This window comes from Ascaphus truei, chromosome 2 (genome assembly GCF_040206685.1).
Source record: "Ascaphus truei isolate aAscTru1 chromosome 2, aAscTru1.hap1, whole genome shotgun sequence".
NCBI lineage: Eukaryota > Metazoa > Chordata > Amphibia > Anura > Ascaphidae > Ascaphus > Ascaphus truei.
This window is the reverse complement of record NC_134484.1, coordinates 204,756,876-204,779,922: the sequence shown is the minus strand read 5'-3', so window position 1 is coordinate 204,779,922 and position 23,047 is coordinate 204,756,876. Positions and strand designations below refer to the sequence as shown.

Sequence of the window (23,047 nt, the reverse complement as noted above, 5' to 3'; positions counted from 1 at the left end):
CAATGTTGAGATACAGTATTCCCCTTCAGCTTCCAGTCTCACACCACGTTGCTTTAACCAGTAGAGTAGCATGATGATATACCTACTCTGGCACACCAGAGGTCCTTATGATGTACCAGGTAGGACATAGACACTTGCTCCTTTGTTTAGGGGCAGATCGAGCTGACTGTTCCGACTGAACGACCAGCCTAATCTAAATGGAAATGGAGCTCCCTTCCCCTCTGTTCCTGGCACCAGGGGCCTGCTCGAATCATATGATCGCTTCTGGAGACATCAAATGACGTGAACGTGCAGGAAATCCAGTGACACTTTAAAGGTTAATATAAGACTTCAGCAACTTGTTAGCTTAAATTAGGGCCTTATAGAACAAGAAAAGGGAAGTGTGGGGGGTACCCAGCACTCAAATGAGAAAAATAAAGTAAAATGCCAAATATGCTACTGTATAAAGATTTTTTTACTGTGATATTGCCACAATATGACCACACAATTTGTATAGATATTCGCAAAGGTCAGCTATATAAGTACAACTGTGAGTAACAGCAAATGGAGTGGGAGAACACAGGGTGAGGGAAAGGATGAAAAAAAGACAAAGGAAAAGGGGGGAGGGATGAAGACAAATAAGGGGGCCACGTTTCGGGGCAGAATGCCCCTTCTTCTGGCCCATTCCCCAAGATCACAGTAATCAAGGGTACTTCCCCTGACCACTCTTGGATCACTATATTATCGTATAGGTTGCCATATAGTGTATTTTGTTTTTGATTGTTCAGTGTGTTGGGAGTTACCATCCATATACTGTAAGCCTTAAGGGAAGTACCCTTGATCACTGTGATCTTGGGGAACGGGCCAGAAGGGGCATTCCGCCCTGAAATGTTGCCCCCCTTATTTGTCTTGATCCCTTCCCCTTTCCTTTGTCTTTTCCTCATCCCTTCCCTTCCCACTCCATTTGCTGTTACTCACAGTTCTACTAATGTAGCTGACCTTTGCGAATATCTATACAAATTGTGTGGTCATATTGTGGCAATATAACATTCAAATTTCTTTATAACATATTTGGCATTTTACTTTATTTTTCTCATTTGAGTGCTGGGTACCCCCACATTCCTTGTTCTATATTGTCCTTTGGGAGGGAATAGGGTCCCTCCAGGTTCCTGTGTACCATAGTCTTACTTTATTCCCTCATATTCTTAGAGTGCTGTTTAAACCATATCCTTTTTTTTTTTTAATAAATTAGGGCCTTATTCATACTTTTAAAAAGTTATGGTGGGTAAAAAAAAAGTGACAAAAATCCTCTGCCGTACGGTGTACAGTAAATTAAAATACCACTTGTGGTGCCTTCGCATGTCTCCAACAGGTCTGGAACACTGTCTTACCCCATTATCGCTTAGCAAACAGTGCTGTCACTTCAGCCAGGAATTCTGAGTAATAACATGCAAATGGGCAGTGTGTCACTCTTTACTTCCCATCCATTTTAACATGGAGCCCTTATTCATCAAACTCTAAGCTGGCTGATCGTGGTGCGACACAACCAGCCTCTTCTGAGCATCATGAATAAGCCCCTTAGGTTTCAGACGTCTCAATAATGCAATTGCATACAGATCATTGCGCTTACACATTGGGGGTTATTCATTCAAGTAAAGTTAGTGGGATTCTTTTGTGTGGTAGTGTCCGATCTATACTATTGCACTTTAATGTATTACCCCCACTGACTTTATGTCTTTAGAATGTGTTTGCTTTCCAGACATTTCTTGTTGTGCTACTTAAAACCGGAGCTAATGCCTAGTGGTGTGAATGGAGATTACAGGAGATGATATAGGAGTCGCAAACCAATTATATGATTTCAGCAAACATTTGTTACATAATCAAACAACAAGACAAGCTTCTGCTTTTCCCAAACAGAACTATTGAAAATGGAAAGGATTTTTCCAGTGGCAACCGTTATGCTAAATAATATGCAAATCAGCTCATTACAGCCTAAATTATATTAATTTCATATTCACTAAACTCATTTAAGATTAACGCCGGTTATACCTAACTCTGGCGTTACTCCCATCCAGACACTAAAATAGGAGAGGGCAGACAGGAGAAGACCAAGTTAGGAAATGGCCAATTGAGTTATACACCTCCAAATAGATTGACCTAAACTACACATAGGGAGATAAGGTGAACTCCTGAGATACCTTTCTCTCCTCCTCTTAATTTCAATATCTTCTTCCACCCTCTTTCCCCTACCTTAGCAAAAGCCCGATTTCAATGTCAGGCTGGGAGTAATAACGAAACTAAAATAATGTCACGTTTATTGAAGATGCAGCTTAATTATGAAATAAAGTGCCATTAACCCTATCCTAATTAGCTGAATTAGTTATTTTTGCATAAATTACCTTAATGAACATGGGAAAATAAAGTCTGTATTTATTTTAGGTAACGTCATGTTCCTTGCCCAGATTTAACTCAATTTAGTGAATCTAGACCTATGTGATCTGATGCAAGTTCCAGGAAGTATCAAAATAAATGAATTACCATAGCAATCTTACATATTTGTAACTCCTTAAATAAATCTATTTGTCCAAGTTGTTAGTATCTCTTGCTAACCTTCCACCCAACAGTTGGATCACATCGTCTCAGGAGATCCTGTGGAGGACACACTCATGGATGCTATACAAAAGCTCTAGATGAGCATTTATTGTGATGTTGAGTATAGGGAAAATCAACACATTTTGCGATGCAGCAGCCAAAATGTTGTGTTTATCCCTACCCTAAACATCAGAAAACATACTCATATAGTGTGTTTGTAGCCATGAGTCCTCTGTTTCTTCTCCTGTTACTAGGCTCCAGGAACAAGATAGCAGGCATTTTTGTTTCCATTGCTGATAACTTATGGGAGTCAGTGTGGTCTCCTTCATCAAAAGAGTTTATGCTTGAAAAAAATTAAATAATAATAATGTCTTGTATACATGCTGTAGGAATTGCATATGACATACAGTAAGTCATTAGACCACTGGATATTTGTTATATTATATGAATTGTTACACTAATGTGTAATCTTCAGAATCTGTACATGAACCCCTTACTGTACATTGCATTAACAATATATATGTAATTCATTACTATGCAAGTACAGTACACATTTTTCAAGCCAATAAAAAAAAATGCGGTTACGTAAGAAATAACCTTAGGTTTCCTAATTTATTGCAGCCTAAAAGTTTTGGGGCTTTGCATGTATGGAACATGTACTGAGAAAGACATTGCCTCCGGCTCTAAATTGTACACTGTATGCTAAAAATGGAATGTTCGGGTCAAGTCCACAGAGACTTCTACAGAAGCAAATCTATTGCAGGTTTCATTTCATGGGAACCTTTACAGCAGCTGCAGGAGTTTAAAAGCAATTAATAAACTTAGCCCTTCTATTTCTCAGAGGCAAATCTATTACACCATTTCTAAATGATGTATCATTCTACTTATCTGGTTTTTAGAAGATGTTAACCCTATATCAGTGCCAGGGAGGCAATAGTATTGTTTTGAAGTCACATTTGGCACTGCAGTGTTCAAAAGGCTAAATCTGTCAGGAATGGTCAAAGTGTCAGTGTCGATGGTGAAGAAAAGGCCAGTTATACTGTAATTCAATGGCTCGTCTTTCTGGATCAGTGATTAACACAACTCTTTTATATCCTGCTCAAAAACATCAAAAGTCATCTTACTATGTTTGGATATTCTTCACCCAATGCTCACTTTATGTCAAGACAGATCACTGTTGTGTTTGCCAAGAATTGCATGTACTTCTTTTTCCATTATAAATCATTGTAGACTCTGTCTCTATGTATCACCATTTCTTTGGTGCTACCGTGGGCTGAATATACCTTCCTAGAAATATACTCAAGTACAAGTCACAGGCCGGGACCAACTACGGACTAACCCCATTAATTTCAGCTCCGGGGACACCTGCCTTCAGAGGTACTTACCTCCATAGTGGTTCACTATGTGTTTGCTTTTCAAAGCTCTCAGGCCCTGCAGGCCAATGGGAAACAGTGACATCATCCAGTGCAGCTTACTATTGGCCCATGTGACTGGGGGCTTTAAACTGCATCAGATAGATCAGACACCCCCTTCGAAGGTAAGTATCTCTGGAAGCAGGGGGTCCTCCAGAGCTGAAATTAATGGGGGTCAGCACCAGAGATCCCCTGCTTCAAACCTGTATTAAATAATGAAAAGAAGGGGAAAATGCTTGGATTTCTCCTTTAATAGTTTCATTTAAAAAAAAAAAAAAAGGTCACTTATCTAATACTACAGAACTGATATATATATATTTTTTTAATTAAAAAAAACAAAACATATACTGTACGATATCACATCACGTCTCACTGCTTTAACACCTGATGCTGGCATGAGAATCCTAATCCAGCTACCATGTAAGGTCTAAAATGACTCTAGGTAGAAAAGGGTTTCTTTCACAGAGTAGACTAATGAGTAAACACCCAGAAAAAAAAATACAGTTATTTGCATTTACTTGTCTATTAAATTACAAAATGTATTTGTCCCGAACCACACAGGCCACAATTCCTCACACATCACAAGATGACGTTTTCTAATATTATCATTACGCCGTTATGCTGGCCTATAAAACTGTAAGAATCGGCGTAAATCAAAAAGATGTAATAATTATGGAAGCTTAGACTGTTTCTAACAGGTATCAAAATACCAAATAAAAACATTACGCTGAAAACAATCTGCTGTGTTTGAAATGTCGCCTACTTCCACAATCGGAAACTCAAAACAAAACAAACAAAAAAGAAAAATGGAAACAAAGCAGCTTTTTCAAGAGCTTCCAAAAAGGTGACTTCCCCAGTGCTGTGTAGCGAAGCCCAAGAACAGCCATGCAGAGAAAGAGCCCATTACTCATATTTTCATAGTGGGAAAAATGAAGCCCTCTTACATTTACATTAGTTTTCTGCCTAAAGAATCTGATATAAAATGAATGTACTGTACTGTAAGTGGTTTTTATTTGGGGAATTAAGGCAAAAGGGAAAATGCTCTAGATTTTCTCGGTTCCAGAATGCCTGCCCTAGACGGCGATTCGTCCTAACGTATCTGAATTATACTGACCTGACAGATATGCACAGTCACGTCTCGGTCTGCCACAAATGTGTCTTTGCTTTTCCAAATAGGCACAAGGAAAACTGAGGAAATCAGAAGCCCGAGCAGCCCAGCACCAGTGCTGCAATAAATAAATAAATAAACATTAAATATCACATACTATTACATATCTATTCCAATAACCCAGGTATTTTATAGCTGTAATTTGCACTGCTTTTTTGGGGTACCCTTACAAACGGCTTTCCCTACTCTCTTGAATTTCGACATTCTCCCCTCTGTAGATACAGATGCTGTAAAAACAGGTTTCCAGAGATGGATTCAAATGGCTTTGAATTATGCCATGAATAATATGCCATGAATTGCCACGGAAATCAACAAAACCAAAAAGAATACACCAATAACTCATTGATACGTTTTTTTAAAGAAAAAAAGTATACAGTATGCTTGGAGAATAAGGCTTCCTCATTACATGAGCTCATCTACAGTATGCATTTGAGAGAGGACACAGCTAGAGGCAACTGAGAAAGCTGTGAGTTACATGCTGCGCTCCCTTTATTCCTTGGCTTGCTGGTAATGAAATTAGCAACCCCCCTATTATGATCCAGAAAATGCTGGAGGAATGAAAAACAATCTGCTGAGCAGCAAGGGACAAATAGGATGCCCAGGAACAAAAGAAAATGTAATAAAAATTCAGCGCGCTGATTGTTGATTTAGGATTTTTGTTTTGTTGTGAATACCAGCCCTTACCACCAGAACGCAATGATTACGGCTTCCCCTGTTGAGGGGCACCGCCATTTTGCTTACGTGAGCAGTTTGCCTGACTTTACATTTTCTCAGGTAAGAAACAGCATTTAAAAAAAAACTGCTGTTGGCCAAAGTTGGCATTTCAGTTAATATTTGCACAAGACTAGTAAGAACGCGAGGGCATTGGGATTACCTAGCAAATGGTTGTACAAAGGACATTTGTTCTCAATAAGGATAACCAGAGGTTTTGCGAATAATAGGAGGACACACAGTGATATTGAGAGTCTCTACAAAGGAAAGAAAGGTAAATACCCTTTGCCTACAAAAGGTGGTCCATTGAAAACCTCAATATTAGTTGAAGCAGCAGTGCTCGCTATAAAAACATTGTTTAAATAAATCAGCACCTTAGAAATAATTTTCTAAATCAGAGAGACTGCAAATTTTAGGCAAGGCAGTCATGTTCAAAACTGTACAGAAGGCGAGAAAACAATTGGCAGAATTCGCTCCAATCACAGCACCACTGCACAAAAGGAAATAATCACCGCAGACGGCAAGAAAGGTCATTCGTCAACAAACACCGCTCATAGTGAAGCAGCAAACCCCCAACACTTGTGGGCTTCCCAAACCCAAGCAGCAATAGGGTCTTCAAGGTGTAATCTCGCAAGTTTAAGCATAATTGAAGTAAATATTTGGCTTTTTTTGGTATCTTTGGAAATTAAGAGAACATTTTTATTATCGGAACATCGGAATAGCTTGTTGACCAATGTTTACCCAACCTCTAGCTCGCCCTGTCCCTGTTAGAGGGACCATAAAGGTACTGTAAGAATAGAGCAGGGAGTGAGGCTTTGCCTGTGCAAATTCCTATTCTGCATATAGTGATATCAAACAAAATGGAGTAGCTAGAGCACACCTCAGGAGTAACGCGGCCGCCAGGGGGGCGACAGCTAGGAAAACTCTTCCAGCTGCCCCAGGCCTAGCGGCACCCCACGCAGCAGTGACCCAGCGGCTAACGGGCTCAACAGCAGCAACCGCCCGGTCACTGCTATCCTTCCTATATATATGTATGTATGTATGTAGGAGAGGGACACAGAGTGTGTGTCTGTGTATAGAAGAGAGAGGGGGAGAGGGAGTGTGTGTGTGTAGAATAGAGAGGGAGTGTGTGTGTGTGTGTGTGTGTGTGTGTGTGTGTGTGTGTGTGTGTGTGTGTGTGTGTGTGTGTGTGTGTGTGTGTGTGTGTGTGTGTGTAGAAGAGGGGGGAGTGTGTGTGTGTAGAAGATAGAGGGAGTGTGTGTGTGTAGAAGAGAGAGGGAGTGTGTGTGTAGAAGAGAGAGGGAGTGTGTGTGTGTAGAAGAGAGAGGGAGTGTGTGTGTGTGTAGAAGAGAGAGGGAGTGTGTGTGTGTGCGTAGAAGAGAGGGGGAGTGTGTCTGTGTGTGTGTGTAGAAGAGAGAGGGTTTGTGTGTAGAACAGAGGGGGAGAGTGTGTGTTTGTAGAACAGTGGGGGAGAGTGTGTGCGTGTGTGTGTGTAAAAGAGAGGGTGTGTGTCTGTGTGTCTGTGTGTGTGTAGAAGAGAGAGGGGGGAGTGTGTGTATAGAAGAGAGAAGGGGAGTGTGTGTGTGTGTGTGTGTGTGTGTGTGTGTGTGTGTAGAAGAGTGAGGGAGTGTAAGGCCAAGCTCATGGTGGTGACACGGGTGCACGATACTGTGCGCGTCACTGCATGCACTCCTGCAGCCCCAGCAATGTGTGCACTAGGCTGCAGGAGATTGGTGAGGCGATCGAGGGCGTGGCGGGGTCATCCTCATTGGCTGAACCAGCTCACGTGATGCTGACGTCACGTGACTGCAGCCCAAAATCTCAAATGTACTTGGTTGGGCCAAAATGTAGCAGCGTCGACGCGCGCAGCGCCGCGGGCACCTGAGTAACTACAATAGGAAATCAGGTAAGAGTCCCGGAAGTGCGCACGCACGTAGCGATGACGCCACCATGAGCGCGGCCTAAGGGGGAGCGAGGGTGTGAGAGGGGGTGGGAGAGTGTGTGTAGAAGGGAGTGTGTGTGAGAGGGGTGGGAGAGAGCAAGGGGGGAGTGTGAGAGGGAGAGAAAGCGAAAGGGGGGAGTGAAGAGAGATGGGGAAGAGACACGAGAGGCGGGGGACGAGAGATAGGAAGGGGGGATGAGATATAGGGAGGGGGAGCGCGAGATAGGGAGGGGGACGAGAGTAAGGCTGTGCTTATAGTGCCGGCGACAGCATGCAACATTGCATCAAAACAAATGCATTGTCGCTGACGCACGCGCTTACAGTAAGCGCGACGGTTTGGTCGCCATCGCTGCAAGTCTTCTCAATTTGATTTTTACAGCGACCGCAGCCTGATGTCACCGTCGCCGGCACTTTAAGCGTAGCCATAGGGGGAGGTGAGAGACGGGGGGAGAGGGTTGAGGTTCCCCAGAATTTCACAATCTAATTCTGGGGTTCCTTAACCAAAAAGAGGTTGAAAGTCACTGAAGTAAAGGAACTCAAATCTCTCCCATGTCTCACCTTACCATGTTTATAAACTATCTGTAAAGTCTTAAAAATGCTTAAAAGTGTCTTATTTTTGTAAAAATATATGTTATTCCCCTACATTTTAAATGATTACACGTGACTTCCACTGGATCATTTTGGTCCTAGGATGTACTTAAGTGTTAGGACTGCAAACATGGGAACAAGGGAGGAGAAGACAGTAAATGAATGGGACACTGACCCATCTTTGTAAATGGGCATTTTGATTTCCTGAAGATTGCAGAACATCAGAAGCATCCCGGAGGGGGTAAGCCTTTTTTGAGGCTTTCAGGTGGAGTCTAATTTTACAGTTAAGCATTTCATCTACTTGCTGTTTGTGTCCCTTACTCCTGCAGCTCCAGTTTATTTCTCAGCTAACTACATGCTTCCAGCCGTGTTTCAGCATTCTGTTCTTCACTTAGGCACAGCGATATTGATTTTATTTTTGTTTTGATTAGTAAGCTGGCAGATCTACAGAGCATGAAACAACAGACCCGTGCTTTAACCCTTTCACTTCCAGAAGGCTCAGAACGGCGCTATGATGTGTTTGCCGGTCTCCCTAGCCACAAAAAAAAAAAAAAAAAAAAAGTGTTTAGGGAAATTCCTTACACAAAATATAACTGTAGCTTAAATAACATAAAAATCAGAATAAGAAGCTAATATTGGCAATCACATTATGTTAAGTTATTTAAACCTCAATGTATCCTGATATTTTGGTTTGATTTTATTTCGCTTACAACAGTATGTGAGCTGGGCTTATGGAACATTAGGAGGATTTAGGGGAGGGGTTACGGTGATGAAGAATAATATTAGCTTCTTTTGTTCTCATTTAACTCTTGACCCAAACCTCCAAGTCTGAGATGCCATTGCTATGAATAGTGCCCGCGGCAATTGTGAAGTGTTGAAGCGGTGGGATGATACCTGATGGTGAATGCTATTTTGTGGCTGCTAACACTTTCTGATGTGTGTATTTATACTTTAGTGCTGACCATGAAGTCAGAAATACATACGCTACAGTAAATGTAAGATCAACAATATTGCTATATAATGTCTCCCATACCCTAGAACATCAAAACGCTGTTCAAAAATATTACGTACCAAATGTAATTTGAAATACATTTACTCCTAGTGCCAAGGTTCCTATAATGAGTTGCAGGGCCCTCTGGCACTTTATGCATTTACAAGCTCACTTTTTTCTGCACCTTAAGCTAAGTTTCTGACTATGTAAGATTGCTTCAATTAAACTAAATTGCCAACACACTGAACCACATAGTAATCAAGGTATTTGAAGGGAAAAAAAGACTTTGAGATGAGAGCAGGAATGCCATTTATTTGGGGGAAATAAAATGTAGTAATCATAAAGGCAAACTGGGAAAAGCAACTCTCCAAATGTACTGTATTTGTAAGAGTAGATGCACTTTGCAGATATAATCGAAGGAGTTAGCACTTGGGAAACAAGCAGCATGCAGTAAATTAAAAGCCACAAAATGATTCAAGTTACCAATTCTCTGGGTCTATTTGATGCACACTAAAATAACCATCAAGAGTCCATCAGAGCAAGCAGTTTGTTTCATTATTGAAATAGCGATGCTTGTCACACAGTGTTTTCCACAGTAAAATAGCTCATGTGTATGACAAGTCTCCCTGAATCAGTGCGTACTAAATGTGCTATAAAGCTTTGAGGAAGACAATGTTGATCTTACACCAGAGAGATGTTAGGCTCCCTTCCAACAACAGGCATCAAGGGAAACACTGCCAGCAGCAAACATAAGAGAACCCAACTCAGAGTGGTTATCTGCAACAAGAAAAAAAGGAGGCAAGTAAACATCGGTAACAGCTCTGTGGGAGATCATGTACACAAACAGAACTGACAGAACAGCAAAATCCACCCTACTGTTTCCTACACACACTTCAGGAAGCAATGTCCACTATGCATTTTTTTCTTCCAAGTGCAGAGTTCTAGCAGCAGGAAGAATTGTAGAGTAGATTGTATGCACTTTGTGAACGCTTTGTAAGGCTTCGATTATACAGATGCACTGCAATGCGTGCATTTGCCGTCGCAACCAGAAAACAAATTTGGAAAAAGCTTCAACTGTCGCCCGCATTGCAGTAGCAGGCGGCGCGACAGTCACGGTAGGTATACTGTAAGCACTTTACGGGGATGCATACTATTTTTTTTGGCGCTGGGAAGCGTTGCTCCAGACGACGCCACGCGCATTTTTCGGTATAATCACGGCCTACTGTATAGACAGGAAATCTACTTCCCAGATCTAGTCTCGACATGAGTTTTTGCATTTTCCGAATGCCACGCACTTCACCACGTTCATGCCGCATTCTGACCGCATTCATGTTGCATTCACAGCCGCGGTTAATGCGCGATTAATGTGTTTATTGATAATGGTTCGGATTTAATTGGTTGCAATTCTTCGCGTATCCGCCAGATGGCAGATATTCATGAATTGTAATGCGCATGCGCTTCAGTAATGTGTCGACTTGCAGGTGTTTAAAAAAATACCACAGTGGTCCATTGTAAATTGGCCTTGGGACTGAAGGAAGAAGTTACAATAATGTATCAATTTAGGCTTTTCATATTAAAGAAAGACAAGCTCAGTTTCTGGTCTGGTTATTGTCCTGAGTCCCACCATGAGTGCACAAATGCAGCCCGTGTTCCAAAAACCCGACAGAAAGTACGCTTATTTAATATGGGCCGCGATTAATGCAACAGATGATAAGATGGCAACAGTTTTTCAAATTTATCAGTATTTTATCGAAAACTATGACTTTTACAAATTTTCGCCAGATGCTCACGTGTGGAAGCGTGCAATAAGGAAAAGGTTATGTAGCGATCCATGTTTTTTTCGTATTGATCCTTGATGTTATTGGAGGGTATTGGTGTGTATCACTGGGTTTTTCCCGTATCTATGATCATGGAGACTGCAAAAGGCGAAAGGTCGTGTTAAAACAACTAAGAAACGTCAGTCGCTGGCAAGCAATGCGACAGCGACAGCTTCCAATAACGGTCCGACCGTCAGTGAAAACCTGGTGACCGGCAACCCTTGCTGTCTATTCCCGCCCGGATACCTGCTGACTGAGCCGGATTTTGCGTACAGATTCTAGCAAGCTTGCATGTACCTAAGCGATTTCCAGCCTCATCAGCTGACTACAGGTGTAGTAGTCCCGCTGTCACCTGTCAACGACGTGTATGATCAAGAATACGGGACTGGCAGTGGCTCAGCGCCAGCTGATTGGGAAAGTCTATGGTGAGTAATGTTGCCGTATTTTATTCTGGTTTTTTTTATTTTGAAAATATCAATATCAATGCGATTCAAAACTCAAGCAATTCTCCTGTAAGCAATATCATTGGCTGAGCAGCTTCTACAGTAGATACTGCACAATTGGTGAAAAGCTAGGCGCATGTGCATTGGAACCTTCTTGAAACGCATATGCGTGTCATCACATCGACGGTAGGCGCATGCGCATGGGAACAGGAGACGCCCCCCGAGAAAATTATTGGTGGGACTGACTGTGGGAACTTCTTTAGGGGACGGACTGACTGACCATTACAGTAAAACTTTAACTTTTTTTTGTTCCTCAGAAAAGAAAACTTTGTCATCTCATGCGGAAAACGGCAAATGGAGGGATTTTGATGGATAATATCGCTTTGTGTTACAATGCCTGCACATTGCTTAATCTGAGTAAAAAAAAAACATGTACCGGAGTCTACATTTTAGTGGCCGTTGTTATTGATTAGGATAGAAAACCTGAAACAGTATGCTGTTGTTTTCAGACCGTATATAATACTTTTTTTATATATACTGTATAATAAACCCGAAAAAATAAAAAGTATGCATTTATTCTACATGTATTCCAGTACATATGTGTATTCTATCCCGTACAGCATGTATTGTTGTAATACTCTTGTGATGTACAGTACTGAGCATGCCTACAGTATACAGTACAGAATGCCTGGACTGTACTGTACAGTATGTTCTAGAAACGCTGTATTTTGTTACAGTATAAAAGGAGACAATGGAACAATTTAAAACAAATCAACATTTTCTTTTATTGGTGGAGTAAGTACAAAAACATTTATTTACAAATACAATTTAAAAACATTTTAAGTGTACAGCAATTCAAAACATCAACAGGTGTATGGTTTACTGCTAGTGGAAACATTTATGTACAGAAAGTCAAAACATTTACAGTCAGTCAGGCCTGCACAACTCCAGTCCTCGAGGGCCGTAACAGCCCCGGTTGTAAGGATAACCTTGAAAACCGGGCCTGTTTGCGGCCCTCGGGGACTGGAATTGTGCAGGTCCTGTGTACAGTAAGGAAAAACATTTCTTTATTAATTCAAGTTAAAACACACAACATCTCCTTTATTAAAGTACAGAAAGTCAAAACATGTACAACACAACAGTATGGTGTTATTAAAACAAATTCTTTATTCATAAAATTTAAAAAACGCAACATCTCCTTTATTAAAGTACAGAAAGTCAAAACATTTACAAAAAATAAACAACAGTTGAACAGTCACGCAAATGCGATCCCCACCAGATTGTCCTTCCAGGGCCGATGACTTGTATGGCGCAAAATGCCATTAATGGAGTCTCGAACGATGTTCATTAAAGGATCTGTAATTGGAAAATAGCGCCGCAATTCCTCCACAATAGTCCTTCTTACATTTTCAGGAAGCGCCCTTTTTTTGCGATTTCCTTTGTAGTTCACATTGTAGACCCACCCGCAGTACACCAAGTAGGACACGTGGTGCTTAAAAATTAACATGGCATACTTCTGGGGTAAACCAGCACTCATCACCCTATACTTCTCCCTGAGTGCCGGTGGCAGCTCGCGCAGGATGATGTCGGGCACCGTATCGATGCAAGCTTATGTAGGTTGGGTTCTGGGAGCGGGTGTTCTTCTAGGAGCGGGTGTGCTTGTGGCGGCGGGCAAGGGTAGGTTGTCTGGGAAGAAGCTTTCCTCCTGTCCTAGTTGCCGTGTTGTCTCCTGGCGTGGTCTTGACGGGGTTGTCATGTTATCCTCCTCCTCAAAGGCATACATGTACACAAAATCTTCTGGTGGAGGGGGTGCGCTTGGTGTTGGAAGGCGGTCGAAGGTCCCATTCATCACATCCATGCCACCCTCCTGCTCCGGCGTCTGGGATACAGGGGCATGAACACCGAGCAAAATATGTATCCCCGCTATGTCAGAGAAAGATGGAGGGTCCTAAAAAATGATTACAGGGATCTAGGCCAAAAGCTTAAGGCAAGGACCTCCAAGGTAGTATTTTCTGAAATACTACCAGTGCCATGCGCTACCGCAGGGAGACAGTCAGAGATCAGGGAGGTTAATGCATGGCTAAGAAAGTGGTGCAGGAAGGAGGGGTTTGGGTTTTTAGAGCACTGGGACTCCTTTTCTGAGAGGTGCCATCTATATTCTAGGGACGGATTGCACCTCAATGAAGAGGGATCTTCTGTGCTAGGGGGGAGAATGCTAAAAAGGTTGGAGGAGATTTTAAACTAGGATGGAGGGGGGAGGGGAATGAAACAGATAATGAGCTAAATGGAATAGATGAGGATACAAGGTGATATGGAGGTAGAATGAGGGCAAGTGCAAGTTTGACAAGCAGTGAGACACCCATAGTAAATACAGATAATACTAGAAAACTTCTAAAGACTAAACCAAGTGGGAGCCGAAAGGAAAGAGCAGATAAGATAATAGTACAGGCTGAAAAAAAACTTAAATGCATGCTTGCTAATGCAAGAAGCCTGACAGATAAAATGGGGGAGCTTGAATTAATAGCTGCAAGGGAGCAGTATGATATCATAGGCATTACTGAAACATGGTGGGATGAAACTCATGACTGGACAGTTAATTTAGAGGGTTATTCTCTTTTTCGGAAGGATCGAACAAATAGAAGGGGAGGTGGAGTATGTTTATATGTTAAACCGGATCTAAAACCTATTATAAGGGATGATGTCTATGAAGGGAATGATGAAAATGTAGAGACTTTGTGGATAGAAATTAGCAGTGGAGGTAAAAGTATAAAGAAAATGTTTGTGAGAATATGCTATAAACCACCAAATATCTGTGAGATTGAGGAAGCTAAAATACTTTTGCAAATGGAGAAGGCATCAAAACTGGGTCATATTTGCATAATGGGGGATTTTAATTATCCAGACATAGACTGGGTCAATGAGATTAGCGTTACAACAAAAGGAAACAGGTTTTTGGGGGTGCTTAAAGACCATTATATGACCCAAATTATTGAGGAACCAACCAGGAGAGGGGCAGTTCTGGATTTGGTCATATCAAACAATGTAGAAGTAATAACAAATATTCAAGTCCTGGAACATTTGGGTAACAGTGATCATAACATGGTCTCATTTGAAATAAATTATCAAAAAACAGATTACTTGGGCATCAGGAGGAGGGGGGGTGTCAGGAGGAGGGGGGGGTGTCAGGAGGGGGGGGGTGTCGGGAGGAGGGGGGGGTGTCAGGAGGAGGGGGGTATCGGGAGGAGGGGGGTATCGGGAGGAGGGGGTGTCGGGAGGAGGGGGGTGGTGTGGATGCCGGTAGAGGGGGTGAGTGAGGAGCAGGCTGGGACTCGGAGGGCCGCGTGGGCTAGGCCCAAAACTGATTATGCCGCGGAGGGCAGGCGCGGAGGGCCGGTAGGTGTGGGGGCCTCAGGGGAGGGAGGAAGTGGATGCCGGTGGAGGGGGATGCTGGTGGTGGGAGGTAAGGAGCAGGTTGCGGCTGGACTCGGAGGGCCGCTGCTGGGGGACGTGTAGGGCTTCTGGCCACCTCTTCCTTCCCTCCTTACTCCCTCCCTCCCGATCAGGCACGCGGCGGCCATTTTGAAAAAAAATTAGAGCGACCCCAGTTCTAGCGCGGTCGGATCGGGTGGCCCCCGAAGACCGCGCTATAACAGGGTTGAGCTGTAATATAAATAACAGGTCATGGGAATAAGTGCTTTAGACATAAAAGTAACATTAAGGAAGAGGAGTCCCTGCCCCGAGGAGCTTAGTCTAATTGGTAGGTAGGGAGAACGTACAGAGACAGTAGGAGGGAGTTCTGGTAAGTGCGTCTGCAGGGGGCCAAGCTTTATGTATCATGTGTATAGTATCAGCCACAGTGCTATTCATATGCTTCTTTAAGCAAGTGTGTCTTAAGGTGGGTCTTAAAGGTGGATAGAGAGGGTGCAAGTCGGGTATTGAGGGGAAGGGCATTCCAGAGGTGCGGGGCAGTCAGTGAAAAAGGTTTAAGGCGGGAAAGGGCTTTAGATACAAAGGGGGTAGAAAGAAGACATCCTTGAGAAGAACGCAAGAGTCGGGATGGTGCATAACGAGAAATTAGGGCTGAGATGTAAGGAGGGGCAGAAGAGTGTAAAGCATTAAAAGTGAGGAGAAGAATGGAGTGTGAAATGCAAAATTTGATCGGAAGCCAGGAGAGGGATTTCAGGAGGGGAGATACTGAGACAGATCTAGGAAAGAGTAGCGTGACTCTGGCAGCAGCATTAAAGATAGATTTTAGGGGAGACAGGTGAGAGGCAGGAAGGCCGGACAGCAGGAGGTTACAGTAGTCAAGACGGGAGAGAATGAGGGCCTGAGTCAGAGTTTTAGCAGTCGAGCAACAGAGGAAAGGGCATATCTTTGTTATATTGCGGAGGAAAAAGCGACAGGTTTTAGAAATGTTTTGAATGTGAGAGAGGAGTTGAGTGTGACCCCTAGGCAGCGTGCTTGGGCTACTGGGTGAATGATCGTAGTTCCAACAGTAATGTGGAAGGAGGTAGTAAGGCCAGGTTTGGGAGAAAGTATGAGGAGCTCTGTTTTAGCCATGTTGAGTTTAAGGCGGCGGAGGGCCATCCAGGATGATATAGCAGAGAGACATTCAGAAACTTTGGTTTGTACAGCAGGTGTAAGGTCGGGTGTTGAAAAGTATATTTGTGTGTCGTCAGCATAGAGGTGATAATTAAACCCAAAAGATGTTATTAGGTCACCTAGAGAGAGTGTGTACAGAGGAAAGAGAAGAGGTCCCAGGACAGAGCTCTGGGGTACCCCCACAGAGAGATCAATAGAGGAGGAGGAGGTGTTAGCACAAGAGTTGTGAAAATATCCAAGAATCATAAGTTCCAGGTTTAGAAATCAAATTACTATTAAGAGCACAAGCCAATGAATGCAGTAAACAATAACTGCACCAGTGCTAATAGATAGCTTGTCCACAGTAGAAAAACGTGGGATACTGGTCCATAACCTCACCAACTTAAATCTGGCCTTTAATTAAGTAACACAACTTTTGAACCCGCATTTGAATTCTCTGATGGTGTTTGTTCACAAAGCAAGATCTACTTGCAGCTACATGCAAAGACTAGCTCCTCCCAGTTAGGTCTGCAGTAAAGGGGACGCAATTATAAGTGCAACCTCATGCAGCCAGTGAGAAAACAGAAAATAAGAATTTAACAGTCCAATTGGTTTCTTAAACAACTATAACCAGTCTTCGACAAATACGGTCCCCTGGACGCCCGGGGCGACTGCATTTTACCCCCTGGCGAGTTGTTTCGGAGGGGCAGCATTTTGGCATTCTCCTCCTCCAACTGCACTTAAAATGGCCGCGCGCCTAAAGCAGCGCGCCACATGAGCAGCGTCAGCCCCCTCCCCCTTAGCCTCATACTACAGGAGCGTGGGAGGGGCAGGCACCAGACAGGAGCCACTAGGAGTGTTGCGGGGACTGGGGGGGAGAGTGCTCCTGATGCCAACATGAGGCGGAGGCAGCGGAGGACACGAGGCGGAGGCAGCGGCAACGGACCAGGTACCGGGGGAAGGGGGACACACGCGGACACATGCACACACCACCCCCTGCAGAGCCGAGATAGCTATCCCGGGCCGGGAGGCTGCGGTGGGCAGAGCCCCAGCCGTCCCAGTGCTGTGTCCCCTCAGGTCCCCGCTTCCCCCCCTCCGTCCCCGTGTCAGCCCGCAGAGCGGGGATGTCCCCTCAGGTCTCCGCTTCCCCCCGGTCCCTGTTTCAGCCTGCGGGGCGGGAGATGGGAGCGGGGATGTCCCCCCCTGTCCCTGTGTCAGACCGCGGGGCGGGAGATGGGAGCGGGGATGTCCCCCCAGGTCCCCGCTTCTCCCCGGTCCCGCGGAGCAGGAGATAGGCACGCGGGGGGGGGGGGGGGGTGCTGGTCACGGCCTTTCCTCTCCCTACCCCCGTGTGTGGAGAGAGAGAGTGTGTGTGTGTATATGGGAGAATGTGTGTGTGTGTGTGTGTGTGTATATGGGAGAGAGTGTGTGTGTGTGTGTGTGTGTGTGTGTGTATATGGGAGAGAGTGTGTGTGTGTGTGTGTGTATATGGGAGAGAGTGTGTGTGTGTGTGTGTGTATATGGGTGTGTGTGTGTGTGTGTGTGTGTGTGTGTGTGTGTGTGTGTGTGTGTGTGTGTGTGTGTGTGTGTGTGTGTGTGTGTGTGTGTGTGTACCCCCCCAGTCAGTCAGTCACCCCCCCAGTCAGTCAGTCACCCCCCCAGTCAGTCAGTCACCCCCCCAGTCAGTCAGTCACCCCCCCAGTCAGTCAGTCACCCCCCCAGTCAGTCAGTCACCCCCCAGTCAGTCACACCCCCCCCAAGTCAATCACCCCCAGTGAGTCACCCCAGCTCTCTCTGTCTGGTCTCCCCCGTCTCTCTCTCTCTGGTCTCCCCGTCTCTCTCTCTCTCTGGTCTCCCCCGTCTCTCTCTCTCTCTGGTCTCCCCCGTCTCTCTCTCTCTCTGGTCTCCCCCGTCTCTCTCTCTCTCTGGTCTCCCCCGTCTCTCTCTCTCTCTGGTCTCCCCCGTCTCTCTCTCTCTCTGGTCTCCCCCGTCTCTCTCTCTCTCTGGTCTCCCCGTCTCTCTCTCTCTCTGGTCTCCCCCGTCTCTCTCTCTCTGGTCTCCCCCGTCTCTCCTCTCTCTGGTCTCCCCCGTCTCTCCTCTCTCTGGTCTCCCCCATCGCCCCTCTCTCTGGTCTCCCCCATCGCCCCTCTCTCTGGTCTCCCCCATCTCCTGTCTCGTCTCTCTCCCCCGTCTCGTCTCTCTCCCCCGTCTCGTCTCTCTCCGTCTCGTCTCTCTCCCCCGTCTCGTCTCTCTCCCCCGTCTCGTCTCTCTCCCCCGTCTCGTCTCTCTCCCCCGTCTCGTCTCTCTCCCCCGTCTCGTCTCTCTCCCCCGTCTCGTCTCTCTCCCCTCTCTGTCTCTCTCCCCTCTCTGTCTCTCTCCCCTCTCTGTCTCTCTCCCCTCTCTGTCTCTCCCCCCCCCCCCCCACTCTCTGTATCTGGATATCTTAACTGTCCTATACTACACCGAAATAACCTATACTGCTTTCTTCCAGATTTGACTCTCAAGCGCCAGACGGGAGACATCGGAATCCCCCCTAATCCAGAAGACAGGTAGGGAACGCCTCCCCTCCAACTTATAACATTGGGGGAATGAGGTACCTGGACATTGAGGGACTGCGGATCAGGTAAGATCCCAGATGGGATTGCTGCTTTAGATATTGTGAAGCGGGGGCATCCAGACACTGGATAAAGGGTGCAGGAAACTAGTCATTCACATTTGGCTTTTTTTTGTAAATCCAACATATACACACACATACACACACATACATGCACACACACACACACACACGCGTAACCAGGACTAATTGTAGTATAATGTAATAGAAAAAATAAACTTATGTCAAAAACGAATGTTGTTCTTATTAGGAATTTATTCAATTTATTTATTTTTTAAAGCGAGGCGGGACTAGGTGGCGAGTAGATTTTTTTTGTTCGGCGAGTAGATTTTTGGGTGATTTGTCGACCACGGACTATAACCATGCTAATAGCTAAGATTTAACTGCCTTCCTTTCATTTTTTTTTAATTCAGTACAAATTGTATTTCTTAGCGACCCCTGGATGTGAATTGTTTCTCAGTCAAGGGTTTTCTTTTCCCATACCCCACTTTGTCCATACCAGACAGCCAGAAAAGAAAAGGGGAGAGAACTCCTTCAGTTGGGGACAAGTCGGCCATGCTTATTAGTGTCAGATTTGTGTAAAAATAATAATGAATCCTCCATATGTAACCCGTTATTTTTTTGTTTGAACCTTTCCTGAACTAGGTCCCCCAAACTCCGGGTACCCCAGGGTTCCTGAGATGCACTGTATAGTTTTTGGAGATCATTATGACACAGAAAAAAAATACCACCAGGATGTGAGTATTGCTTATTTTTAGGGGAACCTGCCGATGAGACTGAGGGTGAGTGGGCTTGTACCATCTACCACCTGTCTTCAGGAGGATAGTACCCATACTATTACACATTAAGTACTATGTTATTTATTAGTACCCTGGTTTAGTGGTTTGGCTTATTTAACCCGCCAAATTTAAAAAAAATTAACCTGCCAAAATATGCCCCATGGAGTTTACCAACAGAAAGTTGCCACGTCCTCTCCCAAAGACGTTACAACTTTCTATTGGCTGCAGGAGCAAGCCCTTACCCCACGGCCATTTTGTCTTCACGATTCACTCTTTTTATGTTCATATTCTTCTTCATCTACAAGCCAATCATAGCCTTCTTAGCAAATGTATGCAGTACCTTGGCTCGAGCCCACATCTGTGTCACCACTGGCCAGCAAGCAAATGCAATCAGACCGACTGTAAGCACGGAGCGATAGAAGAAGCTGAGGACCTATACAAGAGATTCCAGCAAGAGAAAAACATCTAGTTAAATGGTGTTTTTATAATCAAATTAAAACCTGCTTCTCCTGTGCGTTTTTACTCACCAATATTTCAATACCCAAGGCAATGACGAGAAGAAATCCCAAAGTCCCAAACGGTGAAACAGTCAAAACGTATTTTATAAGCTCCCGGAAAACCCAGAATCTGAAAAATAGCAATATATTCCATTGTTTAAAAGTAACAAAATTGTTTATTTCCAATACCTTTTTTTTTTTAGCTGGAGGTACCAGCAACACTGCAGAGCAAAGACTTTCATTGGGGTTCACACCTTGGCTGTCAGAGGACGCAGTGCACCGGAGGATAAATGGATCCTCTGGAAGCCAAGTTTAAATATTTCATATATTATATCTCGAATGTGTTTGGCCATGCTGCTTAGAAAAGTAATTTCAGAACAAAATAAATGGATCCTGGTCTTAACTGGCAAATACACCTTATAAACTATTTTACCTGTGATGCATTACCACGAGTGGTGAAACAAATGTTAATGCTTTGATTCAACCCTTAAGCACTGCCATGTACTGTATTATCAAGCAGTTTAATGGGGAAAAGCAGCAGTAGCACAAGGCCTGGAGTGTCTTCTGAACAATATCAGCAGGCAGAGCTGAGCTAAGCAGAACAGTAATAGTTTGGACTCGTGCCACAGAGCCACAATTAGTTAATAACTCAGCCTGAACACTGTTATTCAATATATGACTTGTTCATAAGGCCAGGGACACAACTCAAAAGATAAACAGAAAACAGCTATTCATAGGACGGAGTTACAGAACCAACGTTTCCTCCTCTTGGATCTTTACCCAATTCACCTATATTCAAGGCACAAACTTCCTGTTAACCCATTAAGGGTTAATGCCGTGCTGTGTTTATTTTAGCTTCCAATAACTGGAATCCAAATTCTAATCACTATATGGAGTTTATTCTATATACAGGTTGTATGTATGTATGTCTTTATTTACATAACGTCAGCAGTGTACTCAGTGCTTTACAAAGACAATACAGGGAATTATAACAATACAATAAGCGCAAGAAAGTCAGGCAGTAGAAAAAGAAATCCTTGCCCCGGAGAGCTTACAATCTAAGTGGTATATTGGGAGATAGAGAGACAGCAGGTGAGGGAATAAGTGCTGTTTATGGCAGTGCTTGTCCACAATGGTTTGTAGGCGTGATTGTGGGTGAGTAGCCATGAGTCTACAGTGGGATGTATTGGGATGCGTCATTTAAGAGGTGAATTTTAAGGTTGGTCGGTATTAAATTAACCCATGTAACACTATTAGCAGAGAAAGAGGGGCAGCGAAAGTGGTAGCAGGGAGGTGTGGGCAGGGGTGTATATAGCTGGTTCCAGGTTTAGGAGAAATGAGAAAGAGAGAAAGAGAGAGAGAGAATGAGAAGACGATTTATGGGGGTATTTTTTATTGAGGGGTGTAGAAGTTATTCGTAAAGGTGTGTGTAAATAGTGGTTGGGTTGTCTGGGCACTAGCATAGGTTCGAGGGTAGGAGAGATGAAGAAATATGGATAGAAGTAGAAGAGTGGGAAGTTAGAGACAATAGAAAACCACCTGAACTGCATCAGACTATATAGAATTACCCCCTATACCAATTCAGCTCAGTACAAAAAGTGCCCTTATAAAGCTCTATAACTCAATTCTTCCAGTTAGAACCCAGCACTTAATTCCTCAGAGGTGTGAATTAGAGTAATAAAATATACTATACTGTATGTCGTATGCCTGATGTAGCAAACCAATCATAGCACATACTATCCCAAACACTGATCTAAAGTGCCTATGCCCCATTAACCACTTAAGAGTAGCTACAATAAAGGGCAAACGTAAACAAACTCAAAGTAACAGAGGTGTTAAGGTCGCTGGAAAATATTTTAGTCTATTGAGTTTAGCCGTTCTAAGCACTAGATAGGATGCTTATGTTTATATTGATTCAGAGGAAGCTAAGTTACACGTGAGTGACGCATTTGCAAATTCTGTTTTACAAAGGAAAATACATATTTCTGACTCCAATAGGTCAATTTCTGTATGCACCCAAAACTTGATTTAAAGCTGCAGTTCAGTCTTTTTTTTTTTTTTTTTTTTTTTTTAATTCAATAGTTTCATGTGGGCAATCTCTAATTACCTAAAGAACTGCATAGCTGCCAGTCAATTCATTCTCCATGTATTGATCGGCGAAATTTGGTGACATCTTTAAATACGGGGAATGTATTTCATCTGCTTCTGTCAGTCAGTGGAAGCTCATGAATATTCATGAGCCTCCCAGTGACGCGTGCTCGCTCCCGATCCCATCACGTGGTGCAGTAGGAGAAGCAGGAGGCAAACAGTGTCTTGATCTCACTGAGGTAAGGTTTTTCCCTTTTGTGTACCCCTCCTTGTATTGTATGTCTTTATTGTATGTATTTATATAAATATATGGGGGTGAGTGGCGCCGGCAAGGGGGACAACTTTGGAGGTGTTTGGAGGGGGGGGCTCGGGTGAGTGGCATCGGCAAGGGGGACTATTTTGGAGGGGGGGGGTCGGGGTGAGTGGTGCCGGCAAGGGGGGCAACTTTAGAGGTGTTTGGAGGGGGGTGGGCTCGGGTGAGTGGCACCGGCAAGGGGGGCTATTTTGGAGGGGGGGGGGGGTCGGGGTGAGTGGTGCCAGCAAGGGGGGCAACTTTAGAGGTGTTTGGAGGGGGGGCTCGGGTGAGTGGCACCGGCAAGGGGGGCTATTTTGGAGGTGTTTGGAGGGGGGGGGCTCGGGGTGAGTGGCGCCGACAAGGGGGGCAACTTTAGAGGTGTTTGGATGGGGGGGGGGCTCGGGTGAGTGGTGCCAGCAAGGGGGGCAACTTTGGAGGTGTTTGGGGCAGGGGGGGGCTCGGGGTGAGTGGCGTCGGCAAGGGGGACTATTTTGGAGGTGGTTTGGGGCAGGGGGGGCTCGGGGTGAGTGGCGCCGGCAAGGGGGACTAT

At 44.4% G+C, this 23,047-nt stretch overlaps 1 protein-coding gene across 5 annotated transcripts in view; it reads right to left on the bottom strand.

The window, feature by feature from the left end:
• The window catches only part of PIGN (phosphatidylinositol glycan anchor biosynthesis class N), a 318,676-nt gene that overhangs the window by 139,755 nt on the left and 155,874 nt on the right, over positions 1-23,047 (bottom strand). For all 5 annotated transcript variants that reach the window (XM_075585879.1, XM_075585877.1, XM_075585878.1 and 2 more), the window contains 4 exons: positions 20,145-20,244; positions 19,958-20,050; positions 10,069-10,160; positions 5,098-5,209 (listed from right to left, as the gene is read on the bottom strand). In XM_075585879.1, coding sequence (XP_075441994.1) covers positions 5,098-5,209; positions 10,069-10,160; positions 19,958-20,050; positions 20,145-20,244 — 397 coding nt within the window. The remainder of the gene's footprint in view (positions 1-5,097; positions 5,210-10,068; positions 10,161-19,957; positions 20,051-20,144; positions 20,245-23,047) is intronic.